This window comes from Scardinius erythrophthalmus (genome assembly GCF_964197995.2).
Source record: "Scardinius erythrophthalmus genome assembly, chromosome: 8".
Classification (NCBI taxonomy): domain Eukaryota; kingdom Metazoa; phylum Chordata; class Actinopteri; order Cypriniformes; family Leuciscidae; genus Scardinius; species Scardinius erythrophthalmus.
This window is the reverse complement of record NC_138228.1, coordinates 5,492,758-5,513,083: the sequence shown is the minus strand read 5'-3', so window position 1 is coordinate 5,513,083 and position 20,326 is coordinate 5,492,758. Positions and strand designations below refer to the sequence as shown.

The 20,326-nt window shown below is 36.2% G+C and overlaps 1 protein-coding gene across 3 annotated transcripts in view; it reads left to right on the top strand.

Moving 5' to 3' along the window:
• The window catches only part of luzp2 (leucine zipper protein 2), a 168,064-nt gene extending 147,984 nt beyond the window's left edge, over positions 1-20,080 (top strand). For 2 of the 3 annotated variants that reach the window (XM_081371841.1, XM_081371839.1), the window contains 5 exons: positions 2,760-2,834; positions 3,075-3,242; positions 10,797-10,901; positions 17,300-17,368; positions 18,514-18,820. In XM_081371841.1, coding sequence (XP_081227967.1) covers positions 2,760-2,834; positions 3,075-3,242; positions 10,797-10,901; positions 17,300-17,368; positions 18,514-18,618 — 522 coding nt within the window. In that variant the 3' untranslated portion in view covers positions 18,619-18,820. Of the gene's footprint in view, positions 1-2,759; positions 2,835-3,074; positions 3,243-10,796; positions 10,902-17,299; positions 17,369-18,513 lie in introns of all 3 variants that reach the window. The other variant, XM_081371840.1, reaches the window with a different exon arrangement.
• The last annotated feature ends 246 nt before the right edge of the window (positions 20,081-20,326 follow it).

The window sequence follows — 20,326 nt, the reverse complement described above, 5'->3', positions numbered from 1 at the left end:
TCTGCATGCTGGTATGTTATCCTGTTCATTAGGATCAGTGTCCATGTATTTTATTAACAGGTCATGTTAATATTGTGCATTTACCATGCTTACTGTAGTTTCCATAAAACCCTAATCCAAAATCTATACTCTATATTTTCACTTTGTGATATTTTCTATATTTTTGATGACTTTGGTGGCTCAATACCAACTTACTAACGAACAAATAGTTTGGGACTGCTATTTAATAGCCTTCCCTTATACTGTTTATTCATCAGTGTTATATTTTTACAATGTATGTGTATGTGATGTGTATGTTGAGAAATAAGTTTGTTTGATTTAAATTCCTAAAAAATTGGGTCGCATCTTAATGACCATGTGGCTTTCATGGCCAAACCAGTTGAGAACCACTGATATAGAGTCACAAGAGCATTTATAATGTGATATGAAATGAAATATTAAAGATTTGTTTGGTTTATCTAGCCAGCTGCATTAATCTTATTTTCACTTTAATTAAATAGTTTTTGTGTGTGTGTGTGTGTGTGTGTGTGTGTGTGTGTGTGTGTGTGTGTGTGTGTGTGTGTGTGTGTGTGTGTGTGTGTGTGCTTAACCACTGAGTCACTGAGGAAAAAAACACCATCTTTTTTTCTATTTTTCTTTAGACTGATGTGTCTTCCATTGATTTTGTTTCATGCTCAAAACCAAAGGCTTTAGTAGTTTCTAAAGGTTTAACCTCATTCCTGTAAAGCTATTCAAAAACGAATTTTGCTTTTTAGAACAAACAAAATGACTTCATCTTTTTTCAGGATATCAGGAACCTTGAAACTTGTGAAAGTGCAAAATCATAGCTTGTTCATTTGAGATTTTAATGACTTACTCATATTTACTAAACTATGTATATAGTTCAGTCCATTCTGTAAAGAATGAATGCCTAAATTATCTCTTATATCCAAGCTTGTTAGTTTTCATTGCCCAGATAAGTGCTAATCATCCCAGATGGGCAATCTCTGTTACCTATTTAGATCTCAATGAGTCTCCTGTTGACTGCACACACGGCGTCACAGTCACATAGCAATATTTATGAAACTAAACTAATGACATACTGAAGGCAGGTCATTATGTAGTTCTGCCTGAATTAAGAGCGTCATGCTCAATGATATAAGGATTCACAATAGAGTTCACAGAACCAAAAGTATAATATATCTAGATGAATATAGAAAGTGTGCAAAATGAGCTAATTTTATTTTAGCAAGATTTATCTTTAAATCTGCTTGAAATATTAATTTATATCTAGCTAAAAAATGGTTCTTTGGTTAGTTTGCTCATTTTGCACACTTTCTATGCACAAAGTCTCTGAACACAATACTTTACCCTCTGGTGCTCTTGGGTCATTTTTGACCAAAAATGTTTTTTATGGTTAGTTTTTTTTTACTTCGTCGGAATGGTACAAAACTTGTTTGTAAACAGTTTTGGCACTTGCTATGTGATATGGGGTAACAGTTTAGGACCCAAGGACCAGATGTTTGAAAGAAGACCCAGAGTCAGAATTATAATAAATTGAAGAAAAGTTTTACTGAAGATAGTTTGCAGTTTCATCAGCAGAAGTCAGCTTCAAGACTCACACAGGAGTCCGTAGGCCGCGTAGATCACAGCAGTTATACCCTACTACACCAAGGTCTAAGCTACGTCCTTGCTTCAGGTTGAATGATTCTCATTGGCTAAGAAATAGATAAACAGTAATTTTCCAGTCATAGACTGAAGCATATCTAAATTGATTATGCGGCTGACACTCGGACCCTGAAGTTAGGCACGTCGTGACCTAGTTCTCAGATTTGGGTTGCCAGGCGCCAGCATGTCCAGAACAACAACTCAGTCAATCTCCAATTAGTGGTTTCTTAACCTGCAACCAAGAAGACTAACACACACACCGACACACAGCTTTTCCAAGGCTGGATTTGACCAGGCTCTAACTATAAACTGGAGAGTCGTCTCAAAACATCAAGATAATGCATTCTTTCTCTCAAGGAGAGCTACACTTTAGTCTAACTGGAAAGTAAGGCTTTAACAAAGAAATGATCCCTGGCTTAAACTATTGGCTTCAATGACCCCTGTAGGTTTTAACACGTTAAAGACCTTTCTCAAACACAAAACAAGTCCATGTTTCATTTCTGGAAGCCGGGCTAAATAAGCAAGCACTGTTACTGCATGCAGATATCAAATACAGACATTAGAGAATACATGAAAAGAACATTTCAGTAATCACACTGGTAACTTCTATAACAAAGTAAAATCTCCAGAGAAGTCATTCAACTCATTTGATATTTAGAAGGAAACATATCGATTAATATCTTGATTATAATCACTCATTACATATACATTGAAGCAGCAGTGCATTCCAGAATCAACCCCCTTCAGAACACACACACAAAAAATATAAATGAGTGCATTGGAAATTATTAGGAAAGAATTTCATCTAGTGGACATGTTTGATACTGCACTCAAACAAAATCTTACTGAAAGCTAAATTTTTGAGATATCAACCTCAAACTTGGAAGACAGCTTTTTTAGATTTATGGGTTTTCTCACAGTTACAGTATATATATATATATATATATATATATATATATATATATATATATATATATATATATATATATATATATATATATACATACAGTATAATAGTATTTTTGTGCAGTTTTCATAACAATAATCCAAAGAGTCTATAACTTTAAGACTTATGTGAGTTTGGTAAGATGATACGAGGATCTTCTGTGCAGGGACAGCAACTGATGGACTTGGAGAATAAACTCAAAGTAGCCAAAGATGAACTGGAGAAGGCAGCGCTGGATAAGGTGAGGCATGAGCCGATCCGCTTCCTCATTCCAGTTCAGCTTTACTGTTTTTCTCTTCTGCTATCTTCTAAAATGTAAACTTTGAGAATGAATTGTATTATCTCTTTAGGCCAGGGATTTTGCAATTTCAGCAGAGAGCGAGGAACAGATAAATGGTTTGAGGACAAAAGGATAAGATGACAGCCTGATAAACATTTGCCCATTAATCTCATGTGTGTTGTCTCACTTAATCTGTCGCAGGAGTCACAGCTGAAAGCCCTGAAGGACACCGTACATATCTGCTTCTCGTCTGTCCTACACAGCCAGACAGGAAGTTTACACAGATTCCCAGCAACACCCTCCAACCTGTTGAGGTACTCACCCCTGCTCAACAACTCAAGAGTCACCTTTCAGCAGCCGCACGCAAAGGTACGAACACCAAAACCATTCTCTGATGAGATGAAAACGCAAGATTTTAAATGACCATCAGATGTAGTATGACCAAGACAGACTTTTTTATGTTGGTTTATTCATGTCATAGATATGCAATCAAATATTAAAGGGATGGTTTAAAATAATTCGGCAACAATGTACTAAAAATGGAAAAGTTTTTCCTTTGACAACTAAAAGCGCTGTATTCTGGTCCGTTTCTGGTCATGTCACTTTGTAAAGAAACACCACAGGCCTGTAGACTGAACACGTAATGCACGTGCGCACGACGTCACCGTTTTCACAAATTTGCGTTTTTAACGTTTACATGGAGACGGTTTCGTTTTCAAAAACGTTAACTTTGAAACCTGCTTTAAACGCTGTTGTTGTGTTAATGAACGGCCAAAACGCTTAAAAAGTTTTCTGTTTTTAGTTGAAAACAGCAGGGCTGTGCACAGACATTTTGAGGGGGAGTGGAATAAAGGGTAACCCTTTTATAATTATTAATTAAAAAAAAAGGTTACATATTGTTGATCATCTTTTAATTAATGACACTATTTAACACTATACACAATAGGGTTGTTTTACCAATTAAATGAAATCGGTATCAACAAAATCCATCTTACCATTCATCAAAATCCATTTACACTGCAATTACAATTGCCCAAATAATGTAATGAGATTAATGTTCTAAATATAACATTTTGAGTAAAGAAATATGAAATGATACTATTATATATGAAACCAAATTGACTTGATTCGTTTAGCAAAAACAGTCAACATCAACAACGTTGTGTCGAAATTCTCAATTCATATAATCAAATTATTGTTTCTTGAACTGTTGTATAAAATGAATATCACATTTTGTATTATGTATTATCTATATGTATGTATATGCAGCGCGCTTTCAGAAACCCTCCACCTTCCCCAGCTCCACCTGTATAGATTTGCTACGGGGGTTAATTTGTGTATGTTGCATGAGCAATAGCATGTCATAAATGCTCTATGAATGTATTGGCAGTAGCAAATCTTGGTACTTTCTCTACAGAAGCATAGCAGATCAATTCCACCAAGACCAAATACATTAACATTGCCATATCCATTACCATGCCAATCTCTATTACCATGCCAATTTCCCGAAAGTTGTCATGACAGAACTGTATTATGCTATAAACACAAAATACAAGAACTTGTACAAGGGCAATTCATATCTTGAATGAATAGATGGACACTGAAGCTATCAAATGACATAAACGACAGTAACGTACCATAAAAGTATGCATACAGTTTGCTAGATTCAAAACTTCTGAATCCAAATGAAAGCTTTGTGTAAGAAAAAGACTGATGCGAAAAATTTTATTCACTAAAAATATGAACATTTTAAAGTAAAAACGTAGTGCACTTGCGTGTTCTATCCAACTTATTTTGCAAGACATTTGACATATATAAATATACATCAGCACATTCTTTGTATTGTTATCTCATAAGCATAGTGTGATTTGTAAATTGACGATGAGAGGTTTGTTACTCTGAGGCAACATTTTAGCATTAAATGTCATAATCCACATGTCATCCAAACTGTTAAGTAACAGCTCTTTCAGTGCATACAGTACTACTGAGAAAACAAACATTAACAGTGCTTGATTTATTTAGCAGACAGTGTGGGAGAATCTGCGTCTATTTTTTACCCTAGATGACGCAAAAGCACTCAGCCTCAGTGAGAAGAAGTGTTGCTCAGAATCTCAATGCTTATATGTATTAAACCCAGAGGACAGAGCAGTGCTTTTTGATTACGCTCCAATACTCTTGTCCATAAGCGAGAGGTCTCCACAGAACCATATTAGAGAACATCAAAAGACCTCATAAAACAAGGCTTTAGCCTTCAGCTTTTTTTCTCGAAAAAGCTTATTTTTTATGAAGGAATATTTTAGGTACTGAACATGGTATTCAAAATGCATTATTATTAAGCACTCATGAAAGGAAAAAAAGATGCAGTATCTGCATCAAATAAATGTCATATTTGATTAATTTCCTTAGAATCTTTATATGAAGTGTTTCACTTTGAGCTTTTCAGCGAGACTCTCATTGGAAACCGGACACAAATCTCAACCCTGAAAATTCTAAATGTTCTCTTAAGATTAAATATGTCATTGTGAAATATCTGTCCATGGTTTTCTCTCAAGTAAAAATCACTTTCTTCCACTCAAATTAAGTGGATGAGCAGAAGACATTTAGTCCTTCTTACAGTGTCCCATTCAGCATTTCATTACAGTCCCTATTCATCAACTGTTGGGAACGTAATGAGCCTTAATCCATTCCAAACAGCCGTGCAAAACCTATACTGTCAGCCAGCGCACACTAGTCCCTGATGCTGAAAGATTCATCAGCGTGAGGTTTTTACAAACAGCCAGTTTTAAATGATAGTCGCTTCATGTTTAACAGCCGTTGAAAGATGTCATGTGCTGCAGGTTTAGTCGCATGCAACATTTATGTGTTTGTGCTGTTTGCCTGTTAGCAAATACTGTGTATGTGAAGTAGATTGTTTAGAATAGATCAAAAGATATCAAAAGATCATTATGCAAGTATTAATGCAAATGAATTTGAGAAGTTTAGCATTTATATAGATCCACAAACTGCATAAAAACATAAGCTTAGGTGTTTAAAAAATGTGTATGTTTTGATTTGCATTACAAGCCTATTTTAATAAAGCATTTAAAATATATATACTGTATATATATATATTTAATTAAAATTTGATTCATCACAAATACACAGGTCACTAAATGCATGCAATTATAAAAAGCAATAATACAATTTTAATAATAAATGTAAATTATATAATATAAATCATATAAATATAACTTTCATATAGGCAATTTATTGCATCAGAAATATATCACTTTGCTCCCAGCTGATTGGTCCAGTATCCGGTATCTGTTTAGTACTTTACAATAAAGTACCATTAGTTAACTTTAGTTAACTTTAGTTGATGCATTAACTTACACTAATTATCAGCCATGCATTTGTTACAGTATTTATTCATTGTTCTTCACATTAATAAAAATACAACTATTAGTTCATGCAAGCTCTGATTCATTAAATATTAATAAAGACTTTTTATTGTATTGATGTATTAGTAAATCTTAAAATCAACATTAAAGGCCCACTAATGATGGGGGAGGAGAGAGAGTGAGCCAATCAGCAGTAAGGGGTGTGTCCACTCATGATAGCAGAGAAGAAAGAGTGAGCCAATCAGCGGTAGGGGGCGTGTCCACTAATGATGGGGGAGGAGAGAGAGTGAGCCAATCAGCAGTAGGGGGCATGTCCACTAATGATGGGGGAGGAGAGAGAGTGAGCCAATCAGCAGTAGGGGGCGTGTCCACTAATGATGGGGGAGGAGAGAGAGTGAGTGAGCAGGAGGGAGGTTTGAAGAAAGACTGTAGAAAGAGAGATGGTTGAGAGACATTACAAAAAAGAAAAGCTCATAAGAATATCTCTGAAAATAAGGATTATGATCAGGCAAGAGCTTTAGGACCAGCGTTATATTAGAAAAGCTTTCCAGCGCTGGACAGACCGAAGTGAGAAGGCTGTGTTGTTTCTATTCCATACATGAGTAACATTAGTTTTGTGCTTTTGTTGTAATGTCTATAACAGGACAGTTTTGAGTGTCATTGTTTGTCTGGAGCTGCTGGCGACTAACAACAAGCTCCTGCTTTTATACTCGTGTACTGTATGTTAACTTTTAGTTTTTCCTCGTTCATCATCTTTTCACTTTTTTGGGGAGGAAACATTTTGCTTTGCTTCAGCTATGATAAAGAGACATCCAGTCCATGCATTTTGGGGGCGGAGCAATGAAGGGAGGGGTGTGTTTGTTTAGGCTGATTTCAATTATCAACAGTGTTTCTCAGAAATTGTTTACTGCACCTTTTAAAGAAATGCTTTACAAGTAATTTTAATTATTAGATAATGCTAACAGCGTAGTCATCTAATATTAAATGGAATTTTATTATAAAGTGTTACCACAATCTTCTTTCCTGAACAAAACTTGCCCCGGATCAGGTTAGTCATGACTCGTGCAGCATTTTTTCTTTTCTTTTTTTACCACGGTAATGAAAATTGTTTAAAAAAAGATCTACCTTCAAAGCCAGAGTTCGCTCAAACTAATCTGAAACGTAATTGAGAAACCACTTAGCCTGCCTCTCGAGACAGACCTCAGATTGCTGCTGATGGTTGTTGCTGCTGCTGTATTTATGTCTATGTATGGCATACTAAATATGTTCTCTGGAAATTACTTAAAGGTAAATCGTCTGGCAAACCTGTTTTAAAGCTGTTTTAGCAATTCCGGTCTGTGTCTGTTGTGGTGCAGTAATTACATCACCTTTAAAGACTGTATATAAGTCATATTTCATGTAAACCCCAAATAAAAGCTAGTTTGTAAATGCATTAAATTGACAATAGCTAAGAGGTCAAAAGTTTTGATCTCTCTATCTCAAGCCAACAGCAGCTGACAACAACAGAACTGAATGTGATGATGCTGGAAATCATGGAAATTGATCATATTAACTCTGTTGATTCATTATGTACAGTTAAACACAGTTAATTAACTGACAATCTGAACAAACTGAGAACCAAAATATTTTTACCTCTGCTTTCCCTGCAGGTATTTCTACCCAACATCCGCTAATTAGCTCATCTTAAACCAAGGAGGGCAAGCCGATTAATTAAAGCAGGTGTTTTGAACAAGTAACTCAAACACGAAAGCCTCATTTTAATAACTCTTTACAGCAGTCGCCCGACGGCATCTTGTCTTGACGCTGTTGGTCTTCTCATGAGAGTTGTTTTGAATTGAAACACAGCACAACATTTCTCATGTAAAAACAAGAATTCTGAGGGCTTGATACAAGATTCATGGATATGTCCTGAAGTGAAATGTGCAAACTCAAATCCTTCATAACCATGTGTGGCATCGTGAGAGGTAGGGTATCACCAAAGTGTTGGTTGCTTCACAAATCGAGTCCAGACAGAGATCATGTCACTGGTTTCTTTTTAGTAATCAACTCAAAACTCCAAAACTTGTTTAACCAAAACACTCTTCCAGCTTCTCTTTATGCTCTCTAACAAAAAAACAGCAAGGGCACCCGGCGCAATGCAGCGCCAAGTGCGGCTCAAGTGTTTTTTGCTAGTTTCAGTCCGACGCAGTTATCATTTTCAAGTCCTGCACCACATTGTTTAAATAGCAAATGCATTTGCGCCCATTTGTGCACCCCTGGGCATGCTGGTCTGAAAACGAGGTGTGTTCTGGCGCATTGTTGGCGCGTTGCTATTTTGAGGCAACAGAAATAGACTGCCCCATTTTTTTTTTATGTGGCGGGTCCACAACGCGCGTACACTTTGCTTATTAAACACACAGGGACGCACAGCAGCACACAAACATGCCAAATATTTAAAATAAAAGGATTACAATGTAAAAGATTATTATTGTATACATAAAGATATGGTGGAATGAATCCGGCTTGTCCCGTTGATGGTCTGCTTGCGCACTTTTACTTCGCACACAAGAAGATCCGTTTGCGCTCTGGAGACGCGTTCGGTCTTTCCACTATCAAATTCCGTCATGTAAATAGCGAATCTGCCATGGCGAGAGCGCAACTGGCTTTTAAAGGGAATGGGAGATGAGACTCTGATTGGTTTAACGCACGTAAATCCCAAAACACACCCATTACTCATTATGAGAATAGGGACAACCCTTTTAGACCACGCGCCTGGCGTGCTGACCATTTTTCCCGTCGTTAAACTAGCAAAAGTGGATTCGGACACGCCCTAAGTGAACTTGCGCCGTGCACTTTAGACCATGCACTTAGATCATTAAAATAGGGCCCCCAGTCTCTCTGTTCTCAGCTCATTAACAGCTTTTCTCCCTCACTCGCAACAGCTGTGTCCCCACCGCTGAGGAACCAGGTAACTGTAGTCCTGGACCAGATGGCCATCTTGGTTTGTAGTCCCCATGCTGCAACCACCTAGATGGCACATACCTTGCCTTTATGACATACCCTCTCACGATGCCACATATGATTCTAACCAGTCTACTGTGTACCTGTGCAAAAGATAGTAATTTGATTGTATAAGCACATTTTCCTTTAAAATCTGGACATTTTAGTATATGAGAACTCGATACCAGATGACCATGTTCAAAACTGACTTACCAAAAAAAAAAAAACTGTGCCTCTATGGATATCATGCTGATTTGCAATGGGGAAGCAATGAGTGTGTCATATTCCATTTCATTCACTCTGAGGAGCAGAGAGTCTCTAAGCTGATTATTGTTATATCATTACTTCTCCAGAGAGACACTTCAGAGACTGTATGAAGTTTGTTACTGTAGTAACATTCATCTCATCTGTCTTTGCTCAGTAAATGAGTGATAGGATGTGTGAAAAGCTTTTCTAGAATCTTCTCTTCAGTCAGAGCTTTTTTTCTTTCCTTTACGCTAATTGCACACATTGATTTAACTAAAGACGCACATATACGGTAATCAGAGACAAATTTACCTGCTGGTTCTGAGTGTCTGAGGATCAATGATGCAAAAAAAGACATTATTTGATCATTTTTCTACAGGTTTATTGCTATTATTGCAGACAAAACATACACAATGTCATTCCTCCAAAATAGAATAAACTAATAAAAATAAAAAAATTATCTAAAGATACACTACCATTCATAAGTCTGGGGTCGAAAGAAGTCTCTTCTGCTCACCAAGGCTGGATTTATTTGATGAAAAATGCAGTAAAATGCTAATATTGTTTTTATATTTGAATACATTTTGAAATATAATTTATTCCTGTGATGCAAAGCTGAATTTTCAGCATCATTACTCCAGTTTTCAGAATGTTGCATGATCCTTCAGTAATCATTCTAATATGCTGATTTGCTGCTCAAGAAAAATTCTTATTATTATCAATGTTGAAAACATTGAAACAAATGACTTGCCTTAAAGGGACTTTGATAGTGTTTTCATAGTTGATAGTGTTTGATATATATATATATATATATATATATATATATATATATATATATATATATATATATATATATATATATATATATATATATATATATATATATATATATAAGGTATACAGGTATACATTTATATTTATATTTTATATATAATATACTGTTATTGATATTATAAACATATTATTATCATTATTAGAATCTCTATCAGCACAGAACCAGCAAAATACTTAGCATTTATATTTATGTTGTTAGGCTAATGGAACAGATGTCATTTACTGTAAGTCTCTTTGGATAAAAGCATGAATGCTGAATGGAAAACAATAACAGAACAGTCGAGTAGTAGATCACAATAGAGAGAGAGAGAGCTGACAACTGACTTCAGATTAACCTAAGTGGAAAATTGTCTGTGCTTTATAATAAACCGTCTGGAGAATTTAACCCCAGCACTCTCCTATTTTTCCTCTTTTTCTTTCTCTCTCTATTCCTTTGTGTCTTTCATAACATAACATTCTGTTTCTTTATGCTCTCTTCCTTAAGGACATCCCGAAAGTTCCCCGGATCACAACAACAAGTAAATTGCCTTTGAGCAGTGCGGTAATGAGGAGAGAGAGCACAGGACCGAAAGACTGCCAGATGGTGAAGGTAAATCTTTAGTGCCCCTTATACTCTAATGGCCACTTCCTTACCCTTTGGACTAAATGGGACGACTTATGTTCATTGCATCTCAGTGTATCCCTTAGCCATTTAGGATCATTTACAACTTTGCATTCAATTTCGTTCGAGAATAAGCTTTGAGGCCTCGCTCAGCAGTTTTCTCCTGATCAATGGTATATTGAACCGCTGCTGTTGGACCCATGAGAAAATATCACTGCTCCATTCCGTTAATGGTGAAGTGTGTAATTTCTGTCCCTTTACGGCACCAAATGGAACTAATAATAATGATTGTTTTCAAACAGGTTGTTTAAACACTCCCCTGTCTTCCATTGGTCAGCTAAACAGATAGACCCGCCTCAAAATCACACCATTGGTGAGCCAATACCGTTTTGGGCCAGTCAAAGGGGCTTCGCACCGGAGGAACGATTTTTTAGTTCTTATTGGTGGAAGCACCCGCTTTACGGACTGGGACCCCGCCTTTTGGGGGGACTAAATTAGCTCCTACTTCAGAGTAGGGTCTAATGCTGCGTTCACACCAAACGTGAATAGAGCGTGTGGCGCGAGTAATTTCAATGTTAAGTCAATGTAAAGACCGTTTACGCGCGTCTGGAGGTCCTGCAGTGCGAATTAGGCGTTTAGCGCGGCGCGGTGGACACGAATTGAGCGTCTGGCGCGATACGCGCTTTATACGCAAATGATTTTATTTGGTGCTTTTTGTGCATTCACGCGTTTGACGCGAATTCGCGTCTGCCGCCCGAGTTGAAAAGTCTGAACTTTGGCGTATCTGTTCGCGCCGCGTTAACCAATCAGGAGCCTGCTTGCTACTGTCACGTGGTGAAGTGACGGGATAAATTCCCGCTCGGAGTCACTCATTCAAAATGGAGTATAGCAATATAGCATATAGCAGAATATAATATTCAATATAGCAGTTAACTGAGTATCACTATAAAGTGAGTATATACTAGTGAGTATCACTAGAAAGAGCACCAACAGTGGTATCCGTAGTTTGAAAAACATTGATAGTTTTTCAATATTTAATATACTGTATTTAAAATTTCATATACATTTTCTAACCGAAGACAGGCGGACAGGCTCAGCTGGGATAGAGCGCCTGTAGTTGGTGTCCGGAACTCTCATGCGGTAACTCTCGATGAATGCTCGATCAACATCAGCCATCTTGCAAACAGACAAGCGGATTTCGCCTCAGACGCGCGTCAATTTCGCTTCAAACTTTTGCTCTTTACGCGCGTCAATTTTGCTCTGGACGCGTGAATGGATTCAAAATGTTCAAACGTCCAACTAGACACGGTAGACGCGAATTTGACGCGCTATTCGCGTTTGGTGTGAACGAACGCACAGTAACACATCACAATATAAACTACCAGTGATGTAAGTGTACGCTTATTGGCTAAATGCGCGCCAGATGAAACACCAGCACCCGCTATTTAAAAAAAAAGCAACATTGTAAACACAGTTTACTTAGTTTGAAACTCACGCTGTTTTCTGTGCGCACACACTGAACTGCACGAGAACAACAAAATTCCCTTCTCCTCGGCATCTATTTGTGGGACACATACATGCAAAATGATATCAAAACGCCTGTCTCGGTGAGTATCCTCGTGAAAAGTCGCTTATGGCTCACGTGAACGTAGACAATTGAGAAAGAAAGCAGATGCGTATCATTATATTGGATCCGTGCATTCGGTCTTGTAGTGACAGCAGCCTAATTTTACTGCTGGTGACTGTGTCATGAATGTTAATCAAAGGACAAAATACAAAGACAAAATCTAAATCTTTTGTATATTTAATTTATACAGTTACTTTACATTCGATTATTCAATTTCCGTACCTGAATACTGTTAGACTTACCTGAAAAACATAAAGCACTCTTTATTTCATGTGTATCTTTGTTCTGTTTTATTTATCTATGTTTGTAATTTGTTTATTGTTTTCTCTGCAGATTCACTCCCCTATAAAATCACCCCAGTCATTCTAGAATTATTGATTATTTCCTAATAGAGCCTATTCAAGTCATCTGGTGAAATTGTTTTCATATGGCAATGTATATCACAGAAAAACTAAATATCACAATGCCATTTTTTTCCCCAATATCATGCAACTATACTTAGTATCTCTTAATCACTCACACAAATGCTTGTCGACGCAGCTGTCTAATGTAGTTGAGCTTTTTTTAGTTTTTTTTTTGTATCATCCTTCTTTTTTTGATTGTCAAAAAAAAAAAAAAAAGCCTGGGTCAGTGTTGCCAGTTTTTGGACCAACCAATCAACACAAAAGAAATTCAAGGTGCATGTGCACCAAGGTGCATGTGCAAAAATATGGCTGATGATGAAATTCACATCACAAGCACTGTACACATACAGTAGTCATAAAAAATGTATAAAAAAGAACTATGCCTTGGGATTTACCCTGATTTTTCAATAATAAATTGCCTACAAAAAAGCTAAAAATGACCTCAAAATGATTATAATCTATCTTTGTAATTTTTTTCTGAGTGCATGTCATACTGTAGATCTTTGGAGGTATTAAAAAAAAAAGAAAAAATGTGCAGATTAAACAGATTACAATCCCATTTTGAGAAACGCACTCATTCGTATGGTAAGCATTAGGGGTGTGCCGTTAAGGCAATATCTGTATCTGTAACAATTTTTTTAATTATTCATATCAGTATTCGGACAAAACGGAAGTGGGGGTGGGGGCTACTTAAGACTGTTATGTCTGTACTGTTTTCTTTGCAGTTATCACTGAACAAATATGCCTCGTGTAACTGATAAAATAATATATTTTTTATCATACTAAACATCTTCTAACTGTCAGAGCCGATTACCTCATATAGGCAGTGCTTTGAGGTGTAATGCGGTTTTGCTTCAGGCGACCCGAGATATATATATATTCCAGAGGAACTCTGTGTACTGAGTAATGTCAGGACAACCCCAACTTCACATAAGAGGAGTCGGACTCTATAAATAGCTGATTAGAGAACATAGAAGTTGAGGAGGAAGAAAAGAAAAGTAACTAAACACTTTTACTATGCATAACAAATGCAAATCTGAACAAATTATAGCCTATCATATCATGCAAAGTTTAAAACATTTAAATAGACATATCAAGTAGTAGAAAATGTATATGTATCCTAGTTAATTATTAGGCTCCTTGACAGTCAGCTGGTTTGGTTTCTGAAAGACGCTCAGAGATCTTGCTGTGTTATTCCATTCATTACTGTATCATATCGTACAAGGTTTAATCTTTAAACCATGTAATTACACATATCAAATAGTAGAATGTGTATGATATAGTATTTTAGTTGATTTACTCTTGCCAAGCTCTGATTTCTGAGGCAGAGAGGCAACAGCAACGCTGCTATTCAATTTCATTCATAGTGTAGTATACTGTACACTCATTCACTTCACACACTCATTATTGTGTTGTGATTTTAGAGATTTATGTATAATATCGTGCTTTCTTTTGGCTCACCTGTTATCCAGCAAACACGAGGAGTGACTGTGTGAGCCTCAGCCGAATATTATTCGGCAAAATTATTCGTTATTCTTTTTCAAGCCATTATCTGTACTTGATCTCTGGTCGTCATCAGTTGACACATGATGTGGATCCTGTATTCTGCAAGGTTTGAGACGGCGCTTCACGGATATCAGCATGGCAGAGAACAGTACTGTAAGCCAGACGACATACATCTCACTGACTGCTGACATGCGCTTATCAAATATAATGACAGGATTGTGTGTGTGTGTGTGTGTGTGTGTGATTGTGTGATTGTGAGTAAGTGGCTAGAGAGGGGAAGATATAGCCACGTGAAGAAGAGACACAGTAGAAACACAGGATCCAAGGAGACGTGTCGTCCTCTGTAGATGACATGCCATGAAGATTGTCTAATGAAAATGTTCCCGAAGCAGATCTCAGTCTGCTGATGGTCCTGATGACAGCAGTGTGACGGAGATTAAACACATTACTCTGACTTTCTCACCAGGGGCATCTTATCATTTATGAATGCTGCTGAATGTTCTTTCTTACATAAGTCATTTACCAAATCATTTATCATAGAGTAGTGTGTGTTTGAAGACCAGTCCACAAATCAGTTTTTAGCGCAATTTTCCACCGGACAAATTGCAATTGTTAACTCCTGATTTCTGTTCTGTGCGTCTGTGCGCACCAATCTTGCACTTCTATCTACTCCTCAACCAGACCACCTAGAGACTTCGGGTTTTGGGCATTATGTTAAGGACGGTCTAATCTCGGGAACGCACAAAAAAAAATCCAGGAAAAGATTTACTATCTCTTAGTGTTGTGATCCCATGAGGTGAGAAAATTGCGCTAAAACACTCACCGAGTTTTTATTACTTGTTTTTTCATTATTGTATTTTTTATTATTATTATTATTATTATTATGTTTTAGTATGTGTTTTGTTTTTCTTCTGCCTTATGATCAGGCTCTCCAGCATGATTTGAAATGATCAAAGAGCATCTTGAGCTTCAATGGACTGTCTGTACAAAGAGTCACATGACCTTTAACTTTATTTATTAACCTTTAAATAATGCAGAATCTATAGATTTATCAGTAAGCTTTACATTTAAAAAAGTCCCAATTTTAAATGTTTGTCTCAAATTTTGGACTCCATACACTACAGTTCAAAAGGGTAATCTTTTGAAAGAAATTATTACTTTTATTAATTAAATTGATCAAATGTTACAGTAAAGACATGTATAATGTTACAAAAGATTTCTGTTTCAAATAAATGTTTATTTTACTTAAAACATCATGAAAATGTATCTCTGTTAAAAAAAATATTACTAAGCTGTACAACTGTTTTCTATGGAAGCTTGTTTCCGCCACAAAATAAAACATTTTATCTCACAATTGCGAGTTTACATCTCGCAATTCTGACTTTATTTCTCAGAATTGCGTGTTATAAAGTCAGAATTGCGAGATATAAAGTCAGAATTGCGTGAAATAAAGTCGCAATTGCGTCTTATAAAGTCAGAATTCGGACTTTTTTTTCTCGCAATTGCGACTTTATATCTCGCAATTCTGACATCTTTTCTCAGAATTGTGAGATATAAACTCACAATTGTGAGATATAAAGTCAAATTCTAAGGAAAAAAAAGACAGATTTTTTTTGTTTGGCTTTTTTACCTCAAAATAGTTTACATCTCACAATTCTGACTTTATAACACGCAATTGCGACTTTATATCATGCAATTCTGACTTTATATCTCGCAATTGCGACTTTATTTCTCAGAATTGCGACTTTATTTCTCACAATTCTGATTTCATATCTCGCAATTCTGAGAAAAAAAGTCACAATTCTGACTTGATATATCGCAATTGTGAGAAAAAAAGTCAGAATTGTGAGATAAAAAGTCGCAATTATTATTATTTATTTATTACTCAGTGGCGGAAACAAGCTTCCATAGTTTTCCATATTGATAATAATAAGTAATATAAGAATAAGTAATATCATGTGACACACCAAAGACTGATAATTCAGCTTTGCAATCTCAGGAATAAATTACATTTTAAAATATATTATATATTATATATAATAGAAAACATTTATTTTAAATTAGAAAAATATTTCACAATATCGCTGTTTTTAATGTGGTTTTGATCAAATAAATGCAGCCTTGATAAGAATAAAAGACTTGCAAACAATTGTAAAGGGCTGACATTAGGCAGAATGCAAATGTGACGTAATGATGTCATGAAGGTGCTAATTAGCATATGACATTATCTAGCGACTTTCCATTGAAAACAGTTGGCATCAGTGGTCCAAAGGCACGTGTAAACGCTGATATTTGCGACTCGTTTTGTTTATCTCTGCTGGCTTCAGTACTATATTCCTTAAAAAATTCCTCAACCTCAATAATTTTGAGCAAACAGCACTTGAAGCAGACCTAGGCAGTGAAGGAAAATGAACAAGAGTTTTAGATGGTTAATCTTTACTACCTATATAAAGTTGTTCTTTTGGCTGACACCATTCTACAGCACTTCCATTAACTTAGCCTCCCTGTTGTTTGTCCTGTCAGAATAAAAAAAAAGAGGGGGTATTTTCCAGGTAAACACTGTCTCTTGTAGTCTTGTTCTCTTCTATTTAATGTGTTGATCCAGAAACATCTTTCTAGCTTGTTTCAGAGCTCCTATAGACAAGCATATAAAACACCTCCTGAAAATACTCCATCCCTTGAGCAACATGATTAATCTTTTTTTCTATTGTATAATCTCATACTGTAGCTCAGGGCTTTTGTGGAAAATGTAAACAGCAAACATTTATAGCCTATACAGTGTCTCTGCTCCATTGTTTGCTTTTTAAATGAACATGTTCTTTTCTGTCTCTCTCTCTTTGTTCCTTCAGATGGGAGCAGAATGTTCCAATCAGACCGAGAGTTCATCTGAGATGAAAAAGACATTTGGACACAGTCGAGTGAGTGTTCTGATGAAAGAATTAAAGAGAGAGAAAAATTTAAATTCTGTCATCAGTTGCTCACTTTCCTTCATCAAAAGAAGATGAATTTGAAGATTTTTTTTCAACAGTTTTTGCCCATATGAAAGCAAAACATCATTGGAATTCAAAATATAATAATTCTTTTGTGTTCCGCACAAAACCAAGTAAATTATTTTCATTTTTGAGGGGGTTAATGAAAACAAACGAAACGAAAACAAAATGGAGTCTAAAAGTCTGAAACTTGTGAAAGTGAAAATGCTTGTTCATTTCATTTTAATTAGCACTGACATTTCTTCATTACAAATTACAGTATCGTTCAAAACTTTTTTTGAAATAAATGAATACTGAATGAATTAATGTAGTATTCATTTAAAATATTGATGAATAAGTTTATTCAGCCAGGACACATGAAATTGATCAAAAGAGAGAATAAAAACATTCGTAATGATTTCGGTTTTAAATAAATGCTGTTCTTTTGACTTTCTAGCCATCAAAGAATCCTGAAAAAAATTGATTATGCTTTTCACAAAAAATGAACGAGCACAAATGTTTTCAACATTGATAATATAAGAAATATGCAAAATATGAGTCGAGCATATTAGAATGATTTCTGAAGGATCATGTGATACTGAAGACTGGAGTAATGATGTTGAAAATTCAAAGGAATAAATAGCATTTTAAAATATATTAGAACAGAAAATGTGCAGAATCTGAAAAATTTCGTATTCACTTTACTGTACATTGTCACGTGTCTTGTTTAAAATTAAACTTATTATATTATACTATTTTCGGATTGAATTTTTTTTTTTTTTATTCCAGATTGTCTCAGACTTTTCGACTCCAATGCAAATTTGCCAAAATTCGCATAACATAGAAGTGAGCTGTCAAGACGCAGTAAGCATAGATATACACACACTTTCACAGATAACTATTTGCTCCAGTGCTAAGAAGTGTTAGCCCTGGGCACTCCAGCAAGCGGTGACAGTTTTTGTCAATGATAGGTCAGTCTGACGCGACAGGGGAAACGGAGAGGAAAGTGTAAATGTCTAATCACCTGCTCTGTTTGTGCCAGACTTCACTACCATATGCATGTATTCTCTTCTCTTGTCACTTCTGTTCTCTAGTCCAAGACCCCAGAGCAGATCGGACAAGGTCAAGAAAGGACAGCAGAGGAAAGCGGGAAAACAGACGGAGAGCTAAAAAAGACACAAATGGACAAACACAACTGAAAGGACAGTGGAAGACTTGGCAGATTTTCTGCATGGTAAAAATGATGTCATATCGGTTTAAGCCCCTCTTCATCACTGAGCTTATAAGCACACACACACTGTAGGCAAACACAAACAACGACAGACACACAAAAAATAATAATCAGTCTAACACTGCTAATGTAGAAAATGATATTCCCAACATTCGATTTTGAACTTTCTTAAAAAAAAAAAAAAATATGTAAAAAAACAACAACAACCACATAGTATGGCATGCATTATAGAGTTTTAGATATTGATTTTACAAGGTTATGATGGTACTGGTGGTTTTTAATAACTGTTATTCATTTTTCTTTTTTTTTTCACTATCTACTTTGATTTGATTTTTTTTTTCTCTTCTGAAGTGAGGACACAATGTTCTTTGATTTGTGTTGTTTGTAATTAAAGACTATTTCTGGCACCGCAGACCAGAATTTCAGTGTTAAAAGTCACGCTGGGGGTCATTTGAGTTCTGTAAATTTACACATGAGGTCAAATTCAAGCTTTTGTCAAAGCAGCTTCTGAAAATATTGAACTATTGAATACTGTATGTCCTGAATGCAAAATAGGGCTGCACGATTTGGGGGGGGGGGGGGGGAACTGAATTGTGATTTTTCTGATAAACTGTGACTTAAAATGTGATTTTTATTTTACAGTACAACTGTAAAATTAAACTTATAATATTTTAGTCTTAATTTTTTCATTTTCAAATGTTAAACCAGCTTTTATTTAGTCAAGAAACTACAGAGAGCCCTTAAAGCATTTTTTTTTTTGACAACAGCCGGTTTATAAGCACTTCTCACTTCTCAGACAGTTTCCCAACAATTCTCAAGTTTGGTGCGTTGCATTTTTTTAAATGCACGTAATTAGCGACCCAAACTCAGAGCACATGCTGAGATATGAGTTTGTGTGGAGCAGCATTTACTGTTAATCGAGCTGAAGACACCAGATCATAAGCTGCTCACACAGTGCTGCGCTTCACTCTGAAACACGCAGTGCATGTACTTATTTAATTCGATCGCAGCCTTTGCGATTCGATAGTCACACTAAGCCATATCGCGTTTTCGTTTTTATTCCGATTAATTGTGCAGCCCTAACAGAAACCGAATCAATCCCAGTTCAGCTGAAATTAGGAAAAGAACTGTTTAACGTGAAGGTACGGTTTGTCTCGTGTTGTAGCAAAGATTAATTTACTCCTCCTACTCCATATTACGAGGCTCAAGTTGGCTGGCCAACTATCACCATTGAATATTTCGGAGCTTTTGGTGCCAGAATTAAAGAGAAAAACTCGACTCACAGTGAGTCGTCTCCCTAAGAATGATGTGCCATGCACCGAGTACTTAATCTACTGCTACATCTCTCTGTTTCTCTACCTTCTTGTGTCCTTTACAATAAACCGTGATTTTCGCTAAATGTGTGAAGAATAAATGGTTATTTGTGGAGTAAAACAAACCGTGCATTTCCTGCGTCCTGACTCTTCCTCTCCGTTTAATTAACACCTCTGGTGCTTCAAGAAAGGCCCTGATATACCGTTAGAGTGCAAGGTCAATAACCTAGATCCCACGGGATCAAGGGAAAGTCCTCATTGGTGTATCCTGTACGTGAGCAGCACATCGTAATAACGTAAAAGCTTTGGTTCTTAGCTTTTTCAAAGACCTTTGGACATTTGATCTCCGTCCATCCTCTCGCT